At 40.5% G+C, this 27565-nt stretch overlaps 1 protein-coding gene across 1 annotated transcript; it reads right to left on the reverse strand.

Annotated features, from left to right (window-relative positions):
- Nucleotides 1-9795: 9795 nt before the first annotated feature.
- On the reverse strand, nt 9796-13156 carry htr7 (5-hydroxytryptamine receptor 7; the record flags this gene model as incomplete). Its single annotated transcript, XM_079397680.1, has 2 exons — nt 9796-10549; nt 12678-13156. The coding sequence occupies 2 exons, from the start codon at nt 13154-13156 to the stop codon at nt 9796-9798; spliced, it is 1233 nt and encodes a 410-aa protein (XP_079253806.1).
- Between the last annotated feature and the right edge of the window lie 14409 nt (nt 13157-27565).

Genomic DNA, 27565 nt, shown 5'->3' on the forward strand with positions numbered 1-27565 from the left:
TTTTGGTGTCCCATCTCCTGAAATGTCTCCATTTTATAGCATAATAACAGTACCCTGCCAAACACAACCTTCTGGTCACCACAGCAATCGTACAGTGATTATTTTCACACATAAAAGAGGCTGCAAGCCACTGATTACTTGGCTTCACACTGCTGCTTTATGAAAAACTTAACCTGGGTGAGAACAGCACCATTATCATCAGTACATCAAAGTAAACCCCCATGTGAATAAATAATCAACTAAACAATTATGCTTGGAACAATTACATTTGCAAGCACATTTTTTGCTCAAAATGAGTCAAGAACACAAGTTGTATTTACTGTATATTTGCTCCATGTGAAAATGAAAAATACTATTTATTTTTTTACATTTTTGTGTGAGAGTTGTATTAAAGCCAGTTAGGATTAGTATAATCCACAAACATCATGATAATAATGGTAGAACATGGAACCAACAACAGTTAAAAACTGAAAACATGCTAAACAAAATGTTAATTCAAAAATCATAAAAGTGAGATTTCTTTGGTATTTTGACCACCGAACAAGGAAATGTCTCCAGTCCTTATTACGATTACATGCGCTGATGAATTGTTCAGAATAAGATAAATGACATGCATTTAGAAAATAGACAGAATTAATTTTCATTTCATGCCAACTTTAATTTATTTAGAGTGCAACGTGAGTTTATTGTGTGTAAATGTCATTACAATGCTCTATAGTGTCGTATTAAGTTTAACACCATCACACACAAGAAGTGGATTTTAATTGGTCAGGCTTTGCTTTGGTCTCTGGCCCTGCCACAGTGTGATGAATTGATTGACATCCTCACTGTGTCATCGCAGTTCATCAGCTCACTCTCTAGGCAGCAAGTGGTCCGTTAAGGGAATGTGCTCGTGTTTTTGACCACTCTTTGTCTCTATTACTGACCAGAGAAGGGGCAACGCTGTGTGGTGCCGTGTGCTAATATGGTCGTTTGAAGGTTGAGGGATAAATTTGGTAGCCGCTGGCTCATTTCAATCTAGTCTGACCTAATTGTATTTCATTTAAATGAAATAAAGTCTGTGAATTTCCTTGTAACTGCTGGGGATTTCAACGAAAGACAGTCATTTCAGGCAACACTGGGTATTGTGTTATATCTTTGATTGTCTGTGGGTGATAAATAGGGAAAAACATGCATTGACTATTAGGACTTAAAGCTCATCTACATCCTTAAGTCTGACAGGAGTAAACAGCATAGGGGACTCAGTGCTTTCATGTATGAGGCGCTTTGGTGCCCTAATGTAAACACTGTCAGGATGTCCGATTTTAGAGGCAGCAGCAGGCGAAATTACTTATGAAAAAGTGGCATTAAATATTGAAATTGGTGCAAGCATGTCAGCTTTCATTTTCTGCTTCATTTGTTTCAGAGTGAAAATCCCATACTCCTTCCAGCAGCCTTCTGAGCGTTTTCAGGAGTGCTATATTGAGCTTCATTACTCTCTTATCAGAAGGGTCACTGCACCAGCCCAGTAACTCCACTTATCAATTACCTCAAGATCCCTCAGCAAAACAAGCAACTCATTATTCCTATGGCAAACTGCTTGCAGTTGCATATTAGATGGTTAATAGTATCTCTAATTGTTTAAGCAACTGCAATACCAAACAAGCAAGTCTGATTGCGATATTATTCTTAATCAAGTGCATCAGAAGACCTTTATCCTTACCCCCCAAGAGCCATGTGGAGCACTTTTTATGATGGATTTATGTTTTATTTTGCTTCAAAATCTTGACCACTATTCACTGCCATTATAAGGCTTTGAAGAGCCAGGACATTGTTTAACATAACTCAGATTGTATTCTTCTGAAAGAACAAAGTTAATACACCTAGGATGGCTAGAGCATGAGTAAATCATGGGGTAATTTGCATTTTGGGGTGAATTATTTCTTTAAGGCCCATTCACACAAAGGATGATGACTATAACCATTAAGTTTTAAGTAATGTTCTAATTGTATGAGAATAGGGAAGTTTACACCACAACTAATTATAATGACAGGGAAGAATGATATTGCTGTAATCACTTTCAGAACAATTTCGGTCAAAATGCAGTCATATCAATAATCCATGCAGTCATGAATTTCGTGTGAGGGCGAAATATGTCCCTACTCCCTACACATTTTTGTTGCACTGACCAATAGAACTTCTGTGTGAGCTGTGTTTCATGCATTTTGACACAATTGGCAATCTACAATGGACCTTTTTGTCCTTGCATTTTTGCAGAAATTTCACTAATGCGACTGCTGCTTAAAGTCAGAATGTCTATTTCAGCATCTATTTTCTCAATTCATGTTACAGATCTTATTGTCAATAATTCATCTGTGAATGTTTATTTTATTTTATTTATTTTTATTCCACCTTGTAATTTTTAATTAAAATGTCATTACTGGACCTTCATGTGCCTCCATTTTTGCTTGCAACATGCTATGGATGGAACAAAGTCCTCCTAGTTCTACTTTTTTTCTCTTGTTTTTTGGAAAAGCTGGGATGTATGTCAAAGTACGGAAGAAAAGACTTCCATTTCATTGCGACTTTAACAGCTTGTACTTGGCCACTGATGTGACTACAGTCTTCTAGTGTGTGTACTTTATTTTAAAAATCTTAATATTTAAATAATCCTTTGTTTATTTAAAATGTTTTAAATGAAATGTTCCTTTTTCTTTGTAGAATAGTGAGAAGTGACTTATTTGATGGCGGCAGAAAGGCTTTTAAGACGGTGCAATTATTGTGGTGAGGGTGACCTTACTGTTGAGATTTACAAGGGCATGGATGAGCACAGTGGGACTCAGACCTACAGAAGAAGCACTAACTCTGTGATTAATGTGGCAGGGGGGCTGTTTTATCACATGAATGCATTTCATCCTTAATTATTATAAACCATCCCTGGAATTTCACATTTTTAAGAAGACTGTTGAAGCACCATGGGCCTGTTCTGTAAACTATTTATTTATGTATATACTTATATATATATATATATATATATTTTTTTTTTTTTTTTTGATGGCCCACATAAGTTTCTTTAGCTGTGTGCTGATATGGCACTCATTGTTCTTGTTAGCCAACATGCATATCAAAGTCTTTTTGCATGGAATGGCACCAAACAGGTGCAATTCAATAAGAAGACCTAATAACAAATATGTTCTAATAGGGAATGCTGAAATTGAATTAGTCTGTGGCTGTATGCTACGCTGTTCTTGTGCATGAACATTATTGCATTTTGTTATTGAGAATTAGTTTTTGTTTTGCAACCTCAAATGTCAGCACATAATCTCTGTGAAACAGCTGAGACAGCAATTTTAACAAGTTTCATTATGTTTTTGGTTCAAACAATGGCCATTTGAAATGGGTTTCTCAGCACTTCAGGGTAATTGATTTTTATAGAAACAGTTTTACATTAATTTCGCCCCAGTACAATCAGCGAACTGCTATTAACCTATTTTCTTTTAATTACTCATCTAAATTAATCAATTACCAATCTGCAATAAAGCATCTCATGAAGAAAATCTTGTTACAAATCACAGCACATATAAACGAATGAAGTGATGTTAAAATGTATCTCTGGCATTGCCTAATTTATTTCTTGGAGTGCCACAGTGCTGCATTAACGTGGCATTTGCCCTTGCTGAAGTTGAGAGATTGACTTACATAAGCATCTATGAATAATTTTTTGAGCATCGCAGTACATGACTGTGCTTCTTACAGTGAGCTCAACCCTATTTAGAGGTAAAAATATAGCGAGAGTGGATTGGGTGACCCAAACATCGGTCAGGATAGTGGTAGGTTTAAAATGGAAATGAAATCTTATTTGAAACTAGAATAAATATTTTGCAGATTGCGACTACGAATATCCTGATTTTGAATACGCTGTGTCATCAGGGGGCTTAATGTGAAAGAATTTACAAATGAGATGTAACCTTGAAAAGACAAGCAACCGCGTCATTTGATTGCAGTTTGCACCCTGTGGTCCAGGCTGGCACCCCACACGTTCTCACTTCAATCATCCTTCTCACACATATAAACACAGACAACCTACAAGGATAGATTATAATGAGTTACAGGGTTCTTTATTTACCTAAACAACCCCAACAAACAAAGCCAAGTTGAATTTTAATGATGATTTTTTTTATCATCTTTAGTCCCCTGTTGACTGAAGTAATGCATGTTTAAACATAGGAGAAAGCTTGTAAAATGACATTTTTTTTAGGATTTATGACACTCTCAGACTTCATTGAAAAACATGATGTGAAAAAATCCTCTGAAGATTTTCAATTTAGACAATAAACCTGACACCTGACATTGTGTACAAACCCTTGGCCCCTTTCTGCCTGATGAAGGATGCTTGAAAATGTGACAGAGTAGTTGTGTCTCCAGGTTCACTGGAGAGTGAGATTAGTGCAATGGCAGCCAGCCTCTCCACATTAGCACAGGACGACAGCTAGTCCTGCTGTGATGCTGGCAAAAGCAAGAGCTTAAAATAACTACAAAACGAATCAACGTCTTTACCAACTTAACCAGTCAAGAGGCAAAGTTCTTTGCTATCCATCTGCATTGTGAAAGCCTAGCTGGTAAGTACCACTCCTTATCAATTTCTTTCTTTAAACTAAACTTTTAAACTCTTTTTTTAACTAACAATTTGAATAAACACTTAAATCCCTGATTTTCACATTTCTTTTTGGACCACTCTGAATATTTTAAATCGATGAATTTATGTGCACACTGTGGTTTATGCAGTGTTCATCAATGACATACTTTAATTTATTTAAATCAAATCATGTCTGCCTTGCTATAAAAAAAAAAAAAAAAAACTATTTTTATTCTATTATCAGCAGAAAGCATGGACAGAATACTTATGGTCTCTCTGTTCAAAGTCATTGCCAGATGCAATTAAGCCTCATGTCTTTATTTCCAAGCTCCTATCCAGTTCCTGTGACAATCGTATTCATTCCCTTTGGGAACATTTAAACATTTCACAGTGGCCAGTGAATTAATGGCATAAAACAGTTGAACAAATCAATCAGCATTTATAGAGGTTGTTCTCACTCTCTCCATTATACCTGTTCTTAATTGCTGTCATCCATTAATCCCTGACTTCTTGTTAGTAATGGTACCTGCTGTCTCGGAAATCTCAGAGGTGTTATTCCTGACCGATTGTGAAGTTCTGTTAATGATGTAGTCTGATTGTATCAAAGGGCAATACTTTAACCGCCAGGACAGTTGGTCAATTACAGCTTCTCATCAAGGAAGGAGACGTTCAGGCTCCTGGAAATAAAGCCTCAATGTCAGGCACCATAACATTCAGATTTTTTTTAAACGACCAAAATAGGATGCACAGGGTGCTTAATGAGAATTTCTTGTTAGCATGTACTTTCCGTTTGTGTCCCAGAGCCCCGATGATGTCAGGCTAATAATATCCCCTCCTCTCGCTTTCAGTGTGTTTGGACTGTCCTTCAGAACTGTGTGATTTATTAGTCTTGAGACTTCTTAGTTTCAGAGGTAGGGGCGGAAATCATGTTCAAATGGAGTGGCTTATTGTGTGGAATCTGCTCGGGGCCCGCGGTGTCCTGAAGAACAGCAGACAGGGGGTCCGAACACTGACAGGGTCATTCTTACTTTCCTTTAAAAGTTTAGATTGCAATTATAGTGATGCCAGGTGGAATTAGTGTCAGTACACTAGTATTCAAAGACATCAAACTGGTGGAGAGTGCTTATGTGATATGTCTATGATAAAACACAACAACAAGAAGCAAATAGTACGGATGGATGAAGTGTTTTTGTATGGAAGCCATTCAGAAGATCGGTATCTTTAGTATCTTACCAGGCTGGAAAACAACACTCTTTGTAAATGGTGTAGGTTGAAGGACGTGTCTCTCTGATTGAATTGATATGTGTGCCGGTGCTTCTGAAACTGGTGGCAATAAATTCACCTTGAAATCTTCCCTGCACTGATGTACTGGAATACATTTCTGAAATATTTGTTTGTTTATTTGCAGATGGCCAGATTTAAAAGGGGGTGTAATAGACGATTGGATTAAAAGGTACAATATTTCTACGGTCTGTAATTAGTAATAATACAGTAATTAGTAAGTAAATCTTTGTTGATTGCACTCATTACTAACAGATGTTTTAAGAGAATCAATGTATTTTGAAAAAATATTGCAATTGATGTTGCCATGCCAGTGTATGTGTGATAATATTAACCTCACCGCAAAAACTAGATTTGCATTTCTGAAAGCAAAAACCAGTGCTTGCAAGACAGCAAACGTGTTAAGATTGTTAAAGATTTAAGTACGCTTTTAGGCTTAGCATATCATTATATACTATAAATGGTTAAATGTATGCAAGGACAATAGATGAAAGAAAGAATATCAATTGTAATTCGGTATGTAAATAATACAACAAGGTTCCAACACTGTCAGTTACAATTTGAATTAACTGAATGTTTATTAACTTTTCTTAAACATCACATTAAAAAAGAACAAGCCCTAACCTAAATGTTAGACAAATATCAAGACAGTGCTGCCTTGCAAACACTGTTATTGTTCAGCTATTCATATTATTTTTGCCAGACTGCATGGAGAACATGAAAACAATGGCATCAGTAGCAATAAACCATATCAAAGCTCATATAATAGTGATCACTGCTAGTGTTAAGGTTGACATTTTAAAATGATGTATACAGGACTACAGTCTCTAACCTCGTAATTTACAATATTAAACTGACAAATGTCCTCTGTGAATAAAGTACACCACTATTGCATTTCACATTGAAGCCTTAAATCTGAATATATTTGCAGGTACATTGATTCCAAATAGCCCCCTGGAAAATGGACAGGAACCAGCCCTCAAAAAGACTAAAAGACTCAGCAGAGCAGCGTGTCGCAGCATTCAGAAAGAGGTACAATTTACAGAACAGTCGTTCATGTTCAGTTCAGGTACACTGTAAAAAAAAAAAAGAAAAAAAAAATTGAGCCAACTTAAAATTTTAAGGCAACAAACTTCAGCATATTTTTCAGTTTTCTCAACTTGTTGTTTTAGGTTTATACAACAAAAAGTTGAGAATCTCCTACAAAAATAAGTTGAGAGAACTAAAAAATATGCAAAAAAGCTGGTTGCTTTAAAAAAAAACAATTACAGTGTATAACATGAGAACAAAACCTCTTGACCAGTATAGATTCTCTGAAACACTTGGAAAAGATTTCTTGTTTTTCTTTGATTTTGCAATGTGGCCTAGCTAATAACTCCTAACATCCTTTGCTTTTTAGTCTTAGATGCTTGACACATTCTGCTGATGACATCCCCATTCGTTTCCCTTTCTGTATAGAACAAAGGACAATATGTGTCCTCACCATGGATGCATCCAAAGCATTTCTTTCAAATCCTTATACAATGAGAATCAGGCCAATAATAAAAGCAAAATGTGGATTCATGTAGAATAGTCCAAGTGTCCAAATACTAAAGCACAAACAAAAGTTTTTCTGTCCTTTTTTTTAATTAATCCTATTTAATCCTCAGCAGTTTGTTTGTTGCCCTCAGCATCTTAATGACACACTTTTATTATATTTTTTTTTATTTTTAGGTAGGAATTACCGTGGCAGAGAGAGCTCAATGCGCTGAAAAGAAAACACCTGGAAATTAAGAAAACAACTTCATCAATTTGACAACACGCGCTGCAAATGCTCACAACACAACCAAATAAAGAAACGGTTGTGTTGTGAGCATTTGCAGCACGTTTCCTAATTTGTTTGCATTGTAAGCATTTGCAACACCTGCTGTCAAACTGATGAAGATGTTTTCTTGATTTGCTGGTGCCATTTCTATTTGCATGTGTTTTCTGAAGTTGCAGAGCATTGCGCTCTCGGCCACCGTAAGGAATTCATAGAGACAATATTGAGTATTTGTCAATATTTTGTCAAAGTTTTTTTTATTTTATCTGTCAATGTCAAACTATTTGTCCATGTCAATTTCTTCATTTTAGATATGCTGTCAACTCACGCTCACTTAAAGTGAATCTACTTTTTCACCAATTATATTTTTATATCACATTATATATTTTATTATATATTTATTGCTTATTGGCTATGAAATGCAATGTTAACATTGGTGCTCCTTTGGTTTTATACTATGCATTTTTGTTTGTTTTTGTTATATTTGTTTATATTTTGTAATAGGTTCTTTAAAATATATTTTAAAAAGGATTTCTACAATTAATTATAATATTGTATTTAATTTTAATAGTTATTCATCTTAGTATTATTTTTATTATACAATAGCTTAACTGATTAACAATTAGAGCATTCTGCTATGTTTTCTCCGAGTTGGCCTGAATCTAATATTTTTGTTACCACATGACTTTTAACAACCTATTTTAATCTCAACTCATCATTCATGTTCAGTACTTTTTCTTACAATATTAATTGTAACTTCATATGCATATAGACATTTCATATCGAAGAACGTCGAATCTGCAGGGCCACTTAGTACATGTTGATGTATTGTTTAGCATCTGTTGGCCAAGCATGCTGACAGAAATTAAAGGTACCTGCCCACCCCTGTCTTTCTCACAGCTAGAAGACAATAAATGCCATGCTTCTAATAATACAACTATTGGTGTGACACTCAGCTTGCTGTCACATTATTAGTGGCAATCACTGATGGTGATTTGGAGGGCAGAAGGGATGGGACGAAGTGGAGTGTTCAAAACATCTTTATGATTGCTCATACACTGTATACTTTATTCTAGTGTTCTATTATGCTTTATAAATTATGTACTTAGATAATTAAAAAAGATTGTTCACCCCAAAATTAAAATGATGGCATTATTTTCTCACCCTCTTGTTGTTCAAAACCTGTTAACTTTAGATATTTGTATTTATGTATGTATGTCCATATGATGTAAGTCAATAGGGTCCAATATGACTTTTGCGACATACTAAGGAAAGTCATACAGGTTTGGAATGACATGAGGGTGAGTAAATGGTGACATAATTTAGGTCTGTGGGTAAACTGTCCTTTTAAAAGTAATCTATGTCCAAAAAAATATTTCTTCCATGCCACCACAGGTTCGTGGTTATTAAGAAGTATTACATATGTGACCCTGGACCACAAAACCAGTCATAATAGCACAGGGATATTTGTAGCAATAGCCAACAATACATTGTATGGGTCAAAATTATAGATTTTTTTTTATGCCAAAAATCATTAGGATACTAAGTAAAGATCATGTTCCATGAAGATATTTAGTAAATTTCCTATCGTAAAAATATCAAAACTTAATTTTTGCTTTGTAATATGCATTGCTAAGGACATAATTTGGACAACTTTAACGGTGATTTTCTTAATATTTCGATTTTTGTGTTGAGATTCCAGATTTTTTTAAATAGTTGTATTTCGGCTAAATATTGTCCTATCTATACAAACCATACATCAGCGGAAAGCTTATTTATTCAGATATATAAATCTCAATTTGACTCTTATGACTAGTTTTGTTGTCCAGGGTCTCATATAATATAAGCAAAGAAATAAACAATAAAGTTTACTTTATGAAATATTGTGTGTATTCATCGCACTTTGATTTTGATTGCTATTTTGCTCCTTCATCAAGCACATTTTACAGCAATAAGATCACATTTATAAAGCATTTCATGAAGCTTTACAACCGTTCCAATTTCACTTAGCAATAAGCAATAAGGAATTCATCAAAAAGTCTCTCGGCCTCTGTGTGACTGCATCAGTCCCTAGAGAGACATGAAGGGTACAGACAGCCTACAGCACCAGGTCAGGTCTCTCAGCTAGTTTCAAAGCCTCGTGCATGCTGGCTGCCGATAGCTTGCGGTTGATGTTCCGATAGCGGCAGCGGATGAGGTTATGGTAGGTGGTCCTGAGGTCTCTGTTGAAGAATGCATAAATGAAGGGGTTGATGAGCGAGTTGGCATAGCCCAGCCAAAGTAGTGTCCTCTCCACCCACAAAGGCACGCAGCTACACTGCACCCCGCAGATGAACGGCCGCGCCGTAGAAAGCAGGAAGAATGGCAGCCAGCATACGGCGAAAGCCCCCACAACAATCCCAAGGGTGGCCGCTGCCTTCTGCTCTCTTTTAAAGATGGAGATGTTTTTACGGTCATTTTTGAGAAGGCGAGAAAAGCTCACACACTCCTCCACCTCCCTCTGCAGCTTTAGGACCGCAGTCACGCAGTTCACGCTTTCCTCGTCTTCGGCTTTGGGAAAACCAGCAATTGTGTGTTTGGCAGCACTCACCTTTGCCACTCTGTATATCCGGTAGTACATAATGAGCATCACGGACATGGGAATGTAGAAGGCCACGGCGGTGGAGTAGATAGTGTAGCCCACATCCTGGCTGATCAGACACAAATTGTCATCGTTGACATTCTGAGCCCATCCAAACAGTGGGGGTAGTGTGATGGAGGCAGAGAGAAGCCATACAGACAGCACTATTTTAGCCATGCACTTTCCACTCTGTCTCACGGGATACGTCAACGGCTTAGTGATGCCCAGGTACCTGAGAAAATGGAGTGGAGAATGGGAAAAATGAAAGAAGGGAAAAAAAGGACTGTTAAAGTGCATCACTGTCAAAGAATGCATAAATGTGGGCACTTTGGTGGTGACTTTCTTTGTCCTTATTTGGAATAGTACAATCTAAGCTTGATATATCTCCTTGAAAAGAGACCAGGGCTAGTTGTCATAATGAATAAATAGCTATAAAATATGTAAATAGCACAGTAAGGTTTTTAGTCAAATAAGTTTTGTCCAGCAGTGTTTTTAATTACTTTTATTCTGTCCTTCAAACTATTTTTTATATATATATATTTGTTAGGTAAACAAGTGATTATGATATAATCACACTGACATACATGCAGACAATAGTTGAATATATATGAATATATATAAAAAGGGAGATTTGAACTGCAAGGTTCTCATGAATTGTGTTTTTCAAAAATGTTACATACACTGTAAAAAGTGGTAACCTTTAATTGAGATTTATCTTGAAGAGATATATCTGCCTGATATAACCCATACAATTAAGTTTATAAGCTTGAAAATAACTTAATGTTGAAAAATATTTTTAAATGTTGAAAAAACTAAATGTATGCTATTTTCAAATTCTAGAACTTCTTTAGAGAACTCTATTGTCCTTCAAACTTCTCAGGGGAGCCAAGTTACCTCAGTGTCAGAGTACAAATATCTGGGTATTATCATTGATAACAAATTACAAATTGGTTCACATATCAAGTATCTGAGTAAACAATTAAAGAAGAAGTTAGGGTTTTACTTTAATAATAAGTCATGTTTCCTATTTAAGGTGAGAAAAAAATTAGTGTCTGCTACATTTCTACCGATTCTCGACTATGGGGATGTGGTTTACCAGCATGCCCCCTCTTACCTTCTTTCTTCCTTGGATGCTTTGTACCACGGTGCTCTAAGATTTATAACTGATTGTAAATTTTTAACTCATCATTGTGAATTATATGAAAGTTGCATGGCCTTCCTTGAGAATTCACAGAAAAATGCATTGGCATTTGATGATATATAAGGCAATTCTGGGTCATTTGCCAAATTATCTCTGTTGTTTTATACAAAGGACTTTGTTTGGAAATCATTCATTACATTCTGAAACAAATTATAATCTCTGTGTGCCCTTTGTCAGAATTGATCTTGGTAAAACCTCTTTTAAATAGCTGCCGCCTCAGATTGGAATCTTCTCCAAAAGGAAATGAAGTTACAAAACTTGGTGTCTTATAATTATTTTAAGTCCTTACTATGTAATCTAGAGAGCAACTTAACAGTGTGTAATTGTTTTTTTACTGGTTATATGTTGGTTTTGTAATGCATGTAGTAATCTGCCTATTTTGGCCAGGACACTCCTGGAAAAGAGATTTTAATCTCAGTGAGCCTTTTCCTGGTTAAATAAAGGTATTATTATTATTATTAATGTGTTTAAATTGAGTGATGTTAGATAACATAATTTTTTTATTTGAATAACACCAGTTAATTTAGATGTTACTATGTTTTTAGTGTATGCTGTCATTTATATTTACTCTCTCTCTCTCTCTTTCTCTCTCTCTCTCTCTCTCTCTCTCTCTCTCTATATATATATATATATATATATATATATATACAGTGTATATATATATATATATATATATATATACATATATGGTTTGACTAATGGTCTGATTAATTAAATTTTTTAACATTTTTAGATTTATTTATTTTTTTACATTTTTCCTGGTTTTATAAATTGTTTTGTGTTTCATAATTATTTTAGTGTTTACATTTTCCAGAAAATGTGTTTAAATTAGGCTGTTTATAGGCGTGTTCTATTGTGAAACGTACAGGTATGACCCTTTAAAAAGTAAATATGCCTGTATTTTTCTGGTCTATAATGGTGAAAATGTTCAGCTTATTCGTAGTCAAGCTAAAATATGAGTCTATAAAGAAACTGATTTTCAAAAATAAACCACGCTGAGAATTTTTAAAAATGTGGAGTAAAAAATGTGACAACTTACCCCGGTCTAATATACATACTAAATTACACACTTAACGTGTATATAGCCATCTACCATTGATCAGTTTAACCAAATTATGCTTGCATCTATTTTTAATTACAGCATATCTGGGAGACCTACCTGTCTATGCTTATGACACATAGTGTCATTATTGAAGCGGTGCAGCACATCACGTCCATGGCGATAAATACATTACAGAAAACACGACCAAAGATCCACTGTCCTCCTATGAGATCAGTGATGCAGACAAACGGCATTACGACCACCGCAACCGACAGGTCTGCAACGGCCAGAGAAACGATTAAGTAATTAGAAGGTTGCTTCAGTTTCTTCACAAAACACACTGATATGACCACCAACAAATTCCCGCAAACTGTTAAAATGGTAAGCAAGGTCAGAACCCCTCCGATGAGCACTTTCTCAACATGTCCGTAACTCAAAACCGGTTCTCCGCATCTGGTCTCGTTATCCATGAAACTTGGCGTCGGCAAAGTTGTAGTGGTGTCGTGCATCTTGTTAAGAAAACGTACGTCCATCACTTCAGATGTCAAACTAGTCATGAGTGCCTGCACGCGATCCTTTGTCAGCGTCGAAATCATATTGGCTGTTGAGAGCTGTCCTTGGTTCTGACAAGATATTGCTCTCATTATCCATCAGATAACCAAGTCCCAGTTAAATGCATGATATGTAATAACTACACACATGTGCTGTATTGAATTTCTGGCTCTATCTGTGATAAAAGAAAGAACATCCCATCTACAAGCGAAGAGCCATTCAAGTTGTCGAGAAAACATTCACAGAACGAACCGCGCGCTCTTCACGGCGTTTATTTTATTGGCGTCTTGACTGTGCGTGACGTGAAATGTTTATGGGCGTGACTCTTTAAAAAAAATGGGTGTGCATTATTTTGACAGACTGTTGTAATGGGATGTCAAACAGGACAATATCATCTGTGTAATCATCTACAGGCTAAGCATCACATACATTCAACTTCCATCTAAAAAATGCTGGGTTAAATATGGACGAACCCAGCGATTGGGTTGTTTTTACCCAGCGGTTGGGTTACTGCCCAGAAGGTTGGGTTTAACCCAACATTTAACCCAACTGTTGGATGAAAATAACCCAGCATGTGTTCTGTCCAATATTTACCCAGCACTGGGTTGTATTTAACCCAGCATTTTTTAGAGTGTAGCTACATAAGAATTCTGGGCATGTGTAAAAAAAAAAAAAAAAAAAATAATATTTCCTGACACTATGCTTAAAAAGTCTTTACTACCATCTCATGGCCTAACCTAGAATTACAATTACTAATTCTTTGATAATAGTAGCCTAGTATCCATAGACTATAAACTATAAAAAATGTAAACCACTAAAAGTGAAAAGGTTTAATACTACCATAAGTAAAATAAAATTTCATTGTATTTATTTGATCAGTTTGAATTGTAGTCTTCTTAAAACTCATAAAATTAAGTAGAAGGTATTGTGTTTATAATAAGATGAATACTTTTTTTTTTTAGGGGTAAAAAAAAAACCCTGTGAACTGTGTGTAGCATTGTATGAGATGATTAAATGATTATGTGAAATTATCCTGCAATTAAGACATTTAGTTTTCAGAGAAAGCTATAGTATTTGTTAATAATACAGGAGTATTTGTGAATAAGACTAAAACTGGAAGAACACAGGACCAGTATTTGGCTTCCAGTCATCATTAACTCATGATAGTCTTCTGCCTCTACAGAATGATCACACGACGAGGGAGAATGGCGGTCCCAAAATCCCTGCAGGAGAGAAATAAAGAGGTAAGGCCATGTATTATTCAGCAGGAGTAAAATAAAAAAACATTGGACAGCGAGGGACAGAGAGGACGGGTAAGAAAAAGAGAAGGATGGGTGGCTAGAGAGCAAGGAGATGGGGGAAGGAAACATGGAAAGAGGCTGGAGAGTAAGTGGGAGGATAAAGAGAGTGACAGGAGATACGTCAAGGACAAGTTTAAATAGGTTTATTTAAGTATGTAAGTAGGCATTGTAGATTCATAATTTATCATGTAATAGCAAACTCACAGATATATTTTAACAACAAATTATTTAGTATTGTAGTAATCTATACTTCAGCACAATGAGAACACATTCATCTCTTAACTTAAGTTGGCCAGTATTGTCCAAAAAATCATTGAAAAAAAAATTATGTGATTGTTTGTTGAGGTTGATGCCAAGAAGTATTGTGGTTGTGATGGGCATTATTGCCTCCTCAGTTTCTCTAGACTCTATGGTTCTATTTACTTTTGACTCCATTCATTTGTAAAGGCTGAAAGAAAGAGAATCACAACCCTATATAATGTAAAAGACTATTTGGCATTTAAATGTGAAATTTAAATCTGTGCTATTTATGAATTATTAATCCTTCTCAATTCTACTCAATGGCATATGAAAAACATGTAAAATATTATAATATGCCTGGATATTTTTTAAATCCACAATTCCTCTCATAATGTCATCTCTAAGGCCCACAAAAATAGCATTTTCTTGTTAGTTCATTTGTGTCCTTAAGCACACCTATTTTTAAACAGATTCATTGGCTTCCTGAAAGGGGCGAGTAGCCAGAGATGGACAACTCCAAAATGCACAAGAGTCAAGCTGCCAAAATAAAAATAAAAAAATGTCTCTTTATAACTACTAACTATTGCAAATATACTTTGGTCCACATAATCAAACTTTTGTTTTCGAGTGAGTGAATGAGCCTCTTAATAGGCTACTGATTTGGTCAATCGTGGCACTTAGTGGTCTGATATCGATGACTAAAAGGGCTTTTCTTACTTTAAATAGTTCACCCTGGGTCAAAAAGAATTCCTTACTTCTGTCTTGCTAACGTTTTACACTGTTCACAATTTACCTGCCGTTACAAATTAATCCTGGGCAGGCCATGTTCCAGAACCAGTTCGATGAGGGTAATTCTGAAACTATACTGTATGCAAATTTAGACTGTACTAAAGCATAAAAAGAGAATAACTGTCACGGTCACCAGGAGCAAGGAGCGAGGAGACTCAGGAGATAACGTTCACAACGTCTTTAATAGAAACCAAATGCCAAGGAACACAGGAACATGGAGAACGCAGGAGACATGATGCACACGAATGACATTTAACAGCCGACACCAGACTAAGGGAAACACAGGGCTTATAAACAGAGGAGTAATAAGATTAATAAATGACATACGGCAGGGGACTAATAAACTGATAAGCAAAACGAGGACAGGAACAGGAACTAACCAAATATACGAGAGGAGGGGAAACACAAGACACAGGAAGACAGGACTGACATTTACTCCCCGCTCCCGGAAGGCGCGCCCGTTCTGGGACCCATGGCGGAGCTGGGAGCTCGGGTGGCCATGGCGGGTCAGGGGACTCGGGAGACCATGGCGGCCATGGAGGATCCAGGGATTCGGGTAGCCATGGAGGATCAGGGGACTCTGTGTTGTTCAGCCTCTCTTGAAAAAGAGTAGCCTTAATGTAACATCATTTAATAACTACAGGCCTATTTCTAAATTGCCTTTCATCTCTAAAATCTTAGAAAAGGTAGTGGCAATGCAGTTAAGTACGGTTTTGGAGGCTCATAATATCTGTGATAAATTTCAATCTGGCTTTCGTAAAAACCACTCAAATGAAACTGCCCTCTTAGGATCTCAAATTACATTTTGATGGCTGCTTATGCTGGTGAATGCTCTGTGCTGGTTTTGTTAGACCTTAGCGCAGCGTGTGATACTGTTGATCAATGCACTTTGATTAATAGACTGCGTTCTCTAGTGGGCATTTCTGGATTAGCTCTGGATTGGTTATCCTCCTATCTTTCTGATAGGAGTTTTTCTGTGTCCATAGGTACTTACATGTCAGACTCTGTTCCTCTGTCCTGTGGTGTGCCACAAGGTTCTGTGCTTGGCCCTCTGCTGTTTAGTCTATATATGCTTCCTCTTGGCAAGATTATTAGTAGTTTTAAAATATCTTATAATTGTTAATATGATGACATCCAATTATATATTTCTTTTATTCCTGATAGACTAGAAATACTGTCCCTTCTGCAGAATTGTTTGGCATCCATTAATAAATGGATGTCAGACAATTTTCTGCAACTAAATAATGATAAAACTGAGATGAAGATTATTGTCCTTGACAACATTACTCCTAAAATTAGGCAGGCTATTGGGGGTCTGTCATCATATGATAGCATTCTTGATCACACACCAGGGCGAGAACACATTTCACTTAAAAGGTACAAATGCCTTTTTGAGGCTCTCGCTCTGCTATTGTGTTCAGCAACCTTTGGGAAACAACCAGTGGGCTCACCCTGCACTGCCCTGCCACACATCCAATCTTGTAGCTCTGGTCTGGGTTGCCAAATGCTGTCCCTTGCCTTTTAACAGAAGGTCCCTCCTCAGTGGAACTGGCCACAGAGGGGCTACAAGCAAGTCCACTAGCTCCAAAAACCACAGCTGGTTGTGTGGTGCACAGCTTATGGAATGACTCAATGTCTGGGTCCTCCTCATCTAAGGACTTTAAGAGCCTACATGGGTGCAGCCCAGACATAGCACACACTCATTGTGCAAGTCAGGGAGCTTAATGGGCTCACTACAGAAGCGCCATCCACATTCCTCTATTTGTCTTTTTGCCAGATTACGGGAGGGGGTGCTTCTTCTGGAATATCCATCATTCTGCGTTGAGCCATTTTGGTGCTATCAGCAAAAGGGTCACCCTCTCCTCCCTGATTTTGTGCAGCACTAGCGGGAGTATTTTCATTTCTTGGGCCAGCAACTTGACAGTACATCTTCCTCGCGGGGGGCAGTGGGTGTTCTCCGAGGCAAAGAGGTCGATCTCCACTTCGCCTCAGAGGCTCCATATCAAACTCACCATCTGAGGGTGTAATCTACACTCTCCATGCACAATTTAGGTCTAGCTTGCTTTAGGTCTTCCGGAAGCAGCGGAGCCCGCTGATACTCCCTCCGAGGCAGCGGAGCTCACTTCAGGCCTTCCGGATGTAGCGGTGCCCACTGATGTTTCCTCCGAGGCAGTGGAGCTCACTTCAGGCCTTCCCGAAGCGGCAGAGGCCGCTGATATTCCCCCCGAGACAGCGGAGCTCGCTTCAGGCCTTCCCGAAGCGGCGGAGCCCGCTGATACTCCCTCCGAGGCAGCGGTGCTCACTTCAGGCCTTCCCGAAGCGGCGGAGCCCGTTGATATTCCCTCCGAGACAGCGGAGCTCACTTCAGGCCTTTTCAAAGCGGCGGAGTCTGCTGATGTTGTCTCCGAGGCAGCGGAGCTGACTTCAGGTTTTTTCAAAGCGGCGGAGCCTGCTGATGTACCCTCCGAGGCGGCGGAGCTCGCTTCAGGCCTTCCTAAATCGGCAGAGTCTGCTGAGGTTGCCTCTGAGGTGGCGGAACTCGCCTCAGGCCTTTCCAAAGCGGCGGAGTCTGCTGATGTTCCCTGCGAGGTAGTGGAGCTTGCTTTGGGCTTTCTCGGGGCGGCGGTGCCCACTCACAAGGCTTCCGAAGTGGTGTTATCCGCTCACAAAGCTCCCGAGATGGGGATACCCGCTCACGATCCTCCCATGGCGGCGGTGCCCGCTCACATTCCTCCCGAGGCAGCGGTGTTCGCTCACGAAGCTCCCGAGACAGCGGTGCCTGCTCACGATCCTCCCGAGACAGCGGTGCCCGTTCGCGTTCCTCCCGAGGCAGCGGTGTTCGCTCACGGAGCTCCCGAGGCGATGGTGCCTGCTCACGATCCTCCCGAGACAGCGGTGCCTGCTCACGTTCCTCTCGAGGCAGCGGTGTTCGCTCACAATTTTCCCGAAGCGGCGGTGTCCGCTGATGTTTCCCACACTGATGTGCCCCCCGAAGCTGTGGAGCTCGCCATTGCCCGCTCCAAGGTGGCAGCTCCACACAAACCGCGGTGGTGGCCGTTGGACCTGCCTTGGGTCTCCATCCCGCCGGCCCTGCAGTCCCCAGGTCCCCCTCTGGAACACGGACCTGGTCCCCCCCATCCCACCATTCCGCCCCCACTCTGCCGTCCCCCTAGATGGGCGCTTGGGAACGTCTGGAAACCGTTCCTTAGAGGAGGGGTCATGTCATGAGTCCGGGTCCTGCGCTTCTCCCTGTCACCACAGGAGGTCGCCATCTCCCGTCCTCCCGGACTCTATTTCTCATACTCCACACAACTGTAACATTACACACACCTGTAACACACCAGCTGTTCCCCATTGGCAAGGACTATTTATGCACCACACTCCCACTACTCTGTCTGGTGAAATTAATTGTATTTGTAGTTGTGTAATGGTATTTGCCATTTTATGTATCTCGTTCCTGAGTCTGTATTGTTTTGCCTTGTTGGCCTTTTTGTTTGTTTATTAAAGAATCTTACCTGCATTTGGACCCAGACTTTCTCTTTTCCACGACGCCTGCAGCGTTCCGTGACAGACGGAGGAAATGTGGGAATTAGGTTAAACTGAAACAAGGAATGTGGTGTATAATTGTGTGAAATGTATGATGAAAATTGGCTAGGAATTTCGCCAAGAAAATACCAAGAAATAGGTTACAGCAGTTTGTCTTTCGACTACTGACATTATAGTCCTCCACGTCTGCTGCGTTCTCAAAACTCTAGCCATTTGATAATACCTAGAATATCAAAATCTGCGGGCGGCAGATCCTTTTCCTATTTAGCACCCAAACTCTGGAACAATCTACCTAATACTGTTCGGGAGACTGACACACTCTGTCAGTTTAAATCTAGATTAAAGACACATTTCTTTAACCTGGCTTACACATAACACATTAATACACTTCTATTATTCAAATCCGTTAAAGGATTGTTAGGCTGCATTAATTAGATCAACCAGAACTGGGAACACTCCCCATAACACATGATGTACTCATTACATCATAAGAAAAATGGCATCTACGCTAATATTTGTCTGTTTCTATTCTGTTTCTCAGTCCGTGTCCGGATCAGATGGTGGATCGGCGCCGGGAGATGATGTATGTGCCCCTGATCGTCGGCAGAGGCCGGACACCTGGATGAGTGCCAGAGACAGATCCCCAGTGAGGACCCTGCCACTTAGACAGCCATCGGGAAAGACCACTGGAACCAGTTGAGCCCTTACAATCTGACTTTGCTGCAGTTTGGAATTGAATTGCTGGTTCATTTGGTTAGTTAGGAGAACTGGCCCCCCGACTGAGCCTGGTTTCTCCCAAGGTTTTTTTCTGCATTCTGTCACCGATGGAGTTTTGGTTCCTTGCCGCTGTCGCCTCTGGCTTGCTTAGTTGGGGACACTTCATTTCCAGCGATATCGTCGACCTGATTGCAAAGACACTATTTAAACTGAACTGAGCTGGATGATGACGTCACTGAATTCAATAATGAAATGCTTTTAACTGAAAATCTTTATTATTATTTTTTTTTTATCTTTTCATTTACATTATTGACACACTATTTTCCTTTTTTGATATTGTGCAGTTGCTTTGACACAATTTACATTGTAAAACGCGCTATATAAATAAAGGTGACTTGACTTGAATTGACTTGACTAAAATTTCTAAATCCGCTCTCGGACTGAGCTCGAATAGCTTCAGCGTCAGCGACTTTTTATAGTACAAAATCGCTGTCAATTAAAAGGAGATGCAGTCTTTCGACAGACCCTCCAATCATCACGCAGAAGCCCGGAGTCCAGGCCAGCACACTCCATTCACCCCCAGAGACCCTGAGCGTCCGTGGGCGGGACATAATCGCAGCATTTATCTAATGACCGTCTAGTTTCGAAGCACTGAAAAAAACTGTTCAAAGCAGCCCAATTTAAGTCAATGGACGCTAGGCTTCAACAGGGAAATACACTGTGACGAATGTATGAGAAGGAAATTGAGTCCTGCTATATGTAGCTGATTCTGAACGAACTCGTCTTCAAGATGAACGTGCTCTAACGCATTTTTAGTCAATAAAATGTTAACACAATAGTACATATTTGATCATAATTTTTTTGACATTATAGGGGAAGCCGAGCTTCCCTTGCAGTCTTAAAGAAATCCCCACTGCTCTCTACGCATAAGCTGCAACGGTGTACAGCAGGGACAGCAGGCCAGGCCTACATAGAGCAGGCCTAAGCTGCAAATGGAGGCTGCTGCTTCCATGAGTCCTAAGTCTCTGAAACATTTTTAAGGGGCTGTCTTTTTCCAGTACAAATGTGGTCAGAACATTCACTATGGTCTGAACTAGTTCCGTTGACAGGCATGCAATCATAGAACGCTAATCCAGAACCATTCCCAGGAATGTGATGGACTGTTAAAGCCTGCTCTTCTGCATGTTCACAGACAGGCCGAGGCACTCTAAATGAGCATGGAGCTTGCATTTGTGGCTCTCCAGCACATCACAGGATTGAGCATAGTGCTGGACTGCAAATATTGGGGACATGTCAATGCAAACAGCATAGTGTCATACAATATAAATTTATGGTCTTTTTATTCAAGAGTAAGATCTCCCTTCATTACAAACCTTTTATATTTAATAACAATTATCTTTCCAATTTTCAAGAAGACATTACATTCCAGAAGGCAGTAAAAATAAAGAAATTGTAAATATCAAAGTGGCTGAACTGAAGCGGTGGTGATGGCGCAGTGGATAAGACACATGCCTTTGGTGTGAGAGACCCGGGTTCGAATCCACTGTGAGACACCAATGTGTCCCTGAGCAAGACGCTTAACCCCTAGTTGCTCCAGAGGCGTGCGACTTCTGACGTATAGCAATTGTAAGTCGCTTTGGATAAAAGCGTCAGCTAAATGAATAAATGTAAATGTAAAATGTAATGTAACTCCACAACAAGCTTCTCAACACATTCATCACTTCCCTCTCTCTTTTGCTCACAGTGTTTCACAGATACTGTTTACTGCTGCAGAAAAATACAACCTTTCAAATTCTGTACTTGATTTTGGACAACCTGTCCTACTACCATCAAAAACTTTTATCCACCAAAATGAGCATGTCAACCTGTTCCACAGAAACACAACCCTCTAAGATAGATAAGTGTGGGGACGTCGGGCCAGTGGTGGGCAATAATGGAGGCCCCACAAGCATGTGTTCATGCTAGATCCCAACAGGTAGAGCATGTGCTTACCAGGTAACCCTAAGGGAGCACCCAATCCCACCGGATCTCTAAAGGAAGAGCTTGTGTCTTCCGTGTCCTGTGGGGGAACACCCATTCTCACTGGGTCCAAACAGAAAGAGTTTCAACCTGCCAGGTCCCTACAGGGATCCCAGAACACATAAGCCAACATCTAAAGGCATGCCGTTCTGCCCACTGGGTACCCACCGAAAGAGCCTGTGCCTTTCGTGATGCCATGGGAAGTACATGTGCCCAATGATTCCCCAGAGGGAGCACCTGTGACCACTAGGCTCCCAATCATGGGCAAACGTAGGATCCTGGAAAACATAAAACAGAATTTGACAAGGCATGACTTCTTGACACCTGTGCCTGTAAGACCTCCAAAGGGACCATCCATACCTGCCAGAATCAGAAAAGGAGCACCAGTGTCCTCTGCTTCCCCACAAGAAGCACCTGTGTCTACCAGGGCCCCTGAAAATGAAGTAATCCCTGACAGGTTCCCACAGGGAGCACCTGCAATCACCAGGCCTCACTGATGGGCAAACATAGTATCTGGGAAAACAAAAGATGGCATTTGACAAGGTGTGTCGTCTTGACGACTTTTGCCCTTAAACCTCCCATAGGGACCACCTAAGCATGCCAGTAGTGCTGCTGCATCAAGAAATGTAACTTGAAACTCTGTTACTCTAAGAGAAAGCTATACATCAATTCTATGCAGTGATGCCGCCAGATGTGTTCGTCTCTCCCCAAGCTCCTCGTCCTGTGTGTCTTCAATAAAAGACTTTATTGAATCTCCACGTCTCTGCGCTCCTTGTCTCCCGAGAGGGAACGTGACAGAAGACCGCTTCTCCTCCCCCGTTTTGTTTTCCGGCTTTTGAAAAGTTTTTGTTTGTTCCGGTTTTTCTCCCCCTCTGCGGCGATGGAGTTCGTCACCCGACTCCGCGCCCTTATCCTCCGCGAGCTATCATTTGTGGAGTTTACCGAGGAGTTCTGCGGGCTCACTCGGAGCTCCATGACGCGACGATTCTCCACCTGTTCCGGCTCGGGGCCGTTTTCCACTTCCCCATACCACAGGACTGACCTGGAGGGAAGGAATATACCGGTGTCTGGGAGACTTCCGGGCCCGAGCCAGAACCAGCCCGTCATCGTCCGCGACTCCCCCGAGTCCGCCGCTCGCGCTTCCAGAGCGCCCCCGCGAATCCGCGCTTCCAGAGCGCCCCCGCGAATCCGCGCTTCCAGAGCGCCCCCGCGAATCCGTGCTTCAAGAGCACCCTCCTGTGCCTGCTTCTCGCAGATGGACTCCTGCGTCTCCGCTGGTCCCGCCCAGCTCTCCTGCGTCTCCGCTGGTGCCGTCCAGCTCTCCTGCGTCTCCGCTGGTGCCGTCCAGCTCTCCTGCGTCTCCGCTGGTGCCGTCCAGCTCTCCTGCGTCTCCGCTGGTCCCTTCCAGCTCAGCTCTTCCAGAGCGTCCCCAAGTGTCCGCGCTTCCAGAGCGCCCCCAGAGCGCCCCCAAGTGTCCGTGCTTCCAGAGCGCCCCCAAGTGTCCGCGCTACAAGAGCGCCCGACAGAGTCTGCGCTGCAAGAGCGCCCGACAAAGCCGCAGTGGTTACCAGGGGGGGACTTCCCCAAGAAATTTTTTTTTTGTGGCCGGGCCAAGGGTCAAGGCCATGGAACCCCTCGAGCGGCCCGAAAAAGTAAGGCCGTGGCCTCCCGAATCCCCTGACCCGCCCTGGGCTCCCGAGTATAGTAGCATGTCGCCAGAAATTTAGTAATCAGCGTCCCGATGTGTAGTGAGCCAGGGTGCTTACCAGTGGCCGAATTCTTGTGCAAAATACAACCTAGCAAGCTTGGGAGTTGATTGAATCACACCCAATATTGCCCTGGTCCTTTCAGAATCCCCACTTCAAAGACTCTGCTTTGGAGTGAGAACACGCTCACTTCCAGTTCACCCTATGTTAGACTGCTCATCTGGGTAAACTCAAACCGGTGTGGTGAACAATCAGGTCCCATACTTTTGTTGCTAGGCCTATAGTTTAGGCTGTAGTGACGTTTTTTCTCTGCATCATATCACCCTGTCTTGATATGTTGTGTAGTAATGAGCGATGGACCGTACATTGTCCCTTATCCACATATTCTTTGAATAGGAAGACTCCTGTATTGAACTACATCTCAGGGGGGTTGCCAGTTATGAGGATTGTCTGACGAAAGTATAAATGTATGTAAGATCTGAAGCCATTTGTCAGCTAAATTTAGAAAAATTATTTATCTCTCCAGAGGGCATCCATTTGCCCTTTTTTGTGGCCGGGCCAAGGGTCAAGGCCATGGAACCCCTCGGGCGGCCCGAAAAAGTAAGGCCGTGGCCTCCCGAATCCCCTGACCCGCCCTGGGCTCCCGAGTCCGCCCTGGCCTCCCGAGTCCCCTGAATCGCCCTGGCCTCCCGAGTCCCCTGACCCACCCTGGGGTCCCGAGTCCCCTGACCCGCCCTGGCCTCCCGAGTCCCCTGATCCGGCCATGGCACCCGGAACAAGCCCCGCCCTGGAGGCCGGTAGCCCTGCCCCCTGATCCCTGGAGGCCTCCAGAGAGCCCACCCCCCCTCCCATTAGGATGGTGTATGGCGTGAGGACACGCCTTCCGGAGGGGGGCGTAATCTCAGTCTGTGTCTCGTGTTTCCCCTCCTCCCGTGTCTCTATGTTGCCTTCCTGTTCCTGTCATTATGAGTTGATTAGTCCCTAGCCCTGCTTAATTAGTCCACACCTGTTTCCGTTGATTTCCTTGTGTTTATAAGCCCTGTGTTTCCCTGCCCCTGTGTCCGGTATTGAACGTCAGATGTAACATCAGATGTGTTTGTCTCTCCCCAAGCTCCTCGTCCTGTGTGTCTTCAATAAAAGGCTTTATTGAATCTCCACGTCTCTGCGCTCCTTGTCTCCCGAGAGGGAACGTGACAGTCTGTAGCACAAAGCCGGTTTCAGTTTTTACCCAGGTAAGTTTGCATCAAACTCTGAGTTTTCGGGCTCAAGAAGATGGGTTAGTTTTGAACGGGTTTCGTCACCATGGTAACTTGCGTTACACAGCTACCCTGCTCCGAAGTAAGTTGTATTCTGGGTTAGAGATCTCAAACCCAAACTGGTCCAATTAGCTGTGAGCAAAGGGACACATATCTAATGCAATGAAGCCACTCCCCTGTATCTCTAGCTCCAAATTAAAGCAGTTAGAATTTTAGAGACAAAATTGTCCGACTTTTGCAGCTACTTATTTATTATATTTATATTATCTAAATTATAATTGTTTATAATTCATATAATATATTCATATAATTATTACATGAAGTGGCAATTAATTAATCCCAATGTTAACAGTGGTGACGTTTTACAATGTAAGTATAGTAGCATGTCGCCAGAAATTTAGTAATCAGCGTCCCGATGTGTAGTGAGCCAGGGTGCTTACCAGTGGCCGAATTCTTGTGCAAAATACAACCTAGCAAGCTTGGGAGTTGATTGAATCACACCCAATATTGCCCTGGTCCTTTCAGAATCCCCACTTCAAAGACTCTGCTTTGGAGTGAGAACACGCTCACTTCCAGTTCACCCTATGTTAGACTGCTCATCTGGGTAAACTCAAACCGGTGTGGTGAACAATCAGGTCCCATACTTTTGTTGCTAGGCCTATAGTTTAGGCTGTAGTGACGTTTTTTCTCTGCATCATATCACCCTGTCTTGATATGTTGTGTAGTAATGAGCGATGGACCGTACATTGTCCCTTATCCACATATTCTTTGAATAGGAAGACTCCTGTATTGAACTACATCTCAGGGGGGTTGCCAGTTATGAGGATTGTCTGACGAAAGTATAAATGTATGTAAGATCTGAAGCCATTTGTCAGCTAAATTTAGAAAAATTATTTATCTCTCCAGAGGGCATCCATTTGCATAAAATATGTCTGGGCTGGGAGATGTATAAAAGATAAAGGCAGCTTCAGAAATCTCCTCCTGCTGATGAAAACTGAGGACTTCTACCTCCCTGTGAATAGTGAAAACACCCAAGGGATTGGGATTATTTCAAAATCCAAATTATAGTACTGACAATGGTTCCTGAATTTGTACATGGACCCCATTTTCCTCCCCACCCCACATTCATCCTTAGAATGTTCAGCATTAAGATCTACACAAGGACAGGTCACAGCTAAGTAGAGGAAACATATTGCCACACTTTCTATATGTGTGTGCCAAGAACATAGATAAAGGTGAATACAAACAAACAGAAATAGAAATATAAACAACAAAAAGAAATAAAGAATTTTGGCACATTACAAGAATGTAACAGTGTTACTAATTGCCTTTTTATTCATCAGTTTGCCACCACTAGCTGATCTGCAGATGGATAGACCCACAGTAATTCTATCTGCCAGTCACTAGATAACTCCAGCAGGCATAAATTATTCCTTTAAGTTAATAATCCTCATTGTGTACATTTGTTAAGGGTCCAGAAGGTGTGACGCCCCTATTGTTTTATTCTTATTCGTCCTGTTTCCACCACAGAGTAAAAAGATAATTGCCAAACAATGTTTAAAATAAGAAATGTGACATAAAAATTCACAATTATGGGAAATAAAGTAAAGAATAATAAAAGAAAATGTTCCACACTATGATGTTCTCACCTGTAATGCATCAAATAATTGCCATGGAAGTAGCAGTTTCAAAAATCAACACCAAGTGATTAAAAAAAACATTAAATATTTAAACTCCTTTTGTCATATGAAATACAATGATGCCAGTCTTCCCAAGGTCAATAATTTTCCCAGTCTGCCAGTTTAAATGAATAGTTTTTTGTCATGTAACATGCTAGTAAAGTTGATGGCAACAATGTCAAGCTTGAAATGATGTTGTATCGTAACAGTTATATGGCTTATAAAGACTAAATTTCGCATGTGACCTTGGGAACATGGCTTGACAGAACTATAAAGTTTGGCATAAAGATGTTTTGAAACAACTAGTATAATATGCTTGTTCTGTGGTTGTTTTATACTTTGAATCATGCTTAATGTGATGTCTATGATGTTACTAACATGCTTAACCACATAATTGTTGCTTACAGCTATATTCTTAATTGAAATGTTTAGCCCTATTTAAGTCCAGTGCTGAACCTTCTTTCTTCATAAGTTTGCACTTGCCTTTGTAACTACTTCTTGAGCTAAGCATGTGTATTCTTGAAGTAAGTTTGGTTGATTATATTCACGTAATCTGTTTGGTACTATTTGGAGCCTATAGGGAGTTATGTTACTCCCAGTAGATGGAGGACAAGACATCATTGCCACACAAGTGCTTCCAATGTGTCTTGTGCTGTATTATAGATGTAATAGCACATAACTGTGTAATGTCATATCTGGGCTGACACTACATGATATTAACTTTTCTGAAGAATGAAAGTAGAAAGCATCTTAGAATAGCACAAATCAGTAAATCTCCTACACTGAACAGAATATTGAAATGTATAATTTATTAAAATATGTGTTACTACAGCATTGACAAATGCTGGTGTTTTTATTGTAGCTTTGAACAGAGATCTAACTTAAACTTCGCTATAGTCCAGAAAGAATGTAAAGGGTGGAAAGAACACAAACACGTGTTAGACTTGACAGAAACAGCAAAAGAAAGTCTATAAGATAGAAATGAAATAAATTTAATAATGATTGAGGACTCTCAGTTGTTTTATTTAATAAATATTTTTCTCCTAATAACTTACGAGATATAAAAATGTTCTGCTGGGAGACCTGGCATTTATGTGGATGCCAGCTACCTAAAGATTGTTGCAGACGCCTTTCATGGCAATGGTGGTCCCTAATGGTACCGGCCTCTTTCAGCAGGATAATGCACCCTGCCACACTGCA

This window comes from Barbus barbus (assembly GCF_936440315.1).
Source record: "Barbus barbus genome assembly, chromosome: 38".
NCBI classification, from domain to species: domain Eukaryota; kingdom Metazoa; phylum Chordata; class Actinopteri; order Cypriniformes; family Cyprinidae; genus Barbus; species Barbus barbus.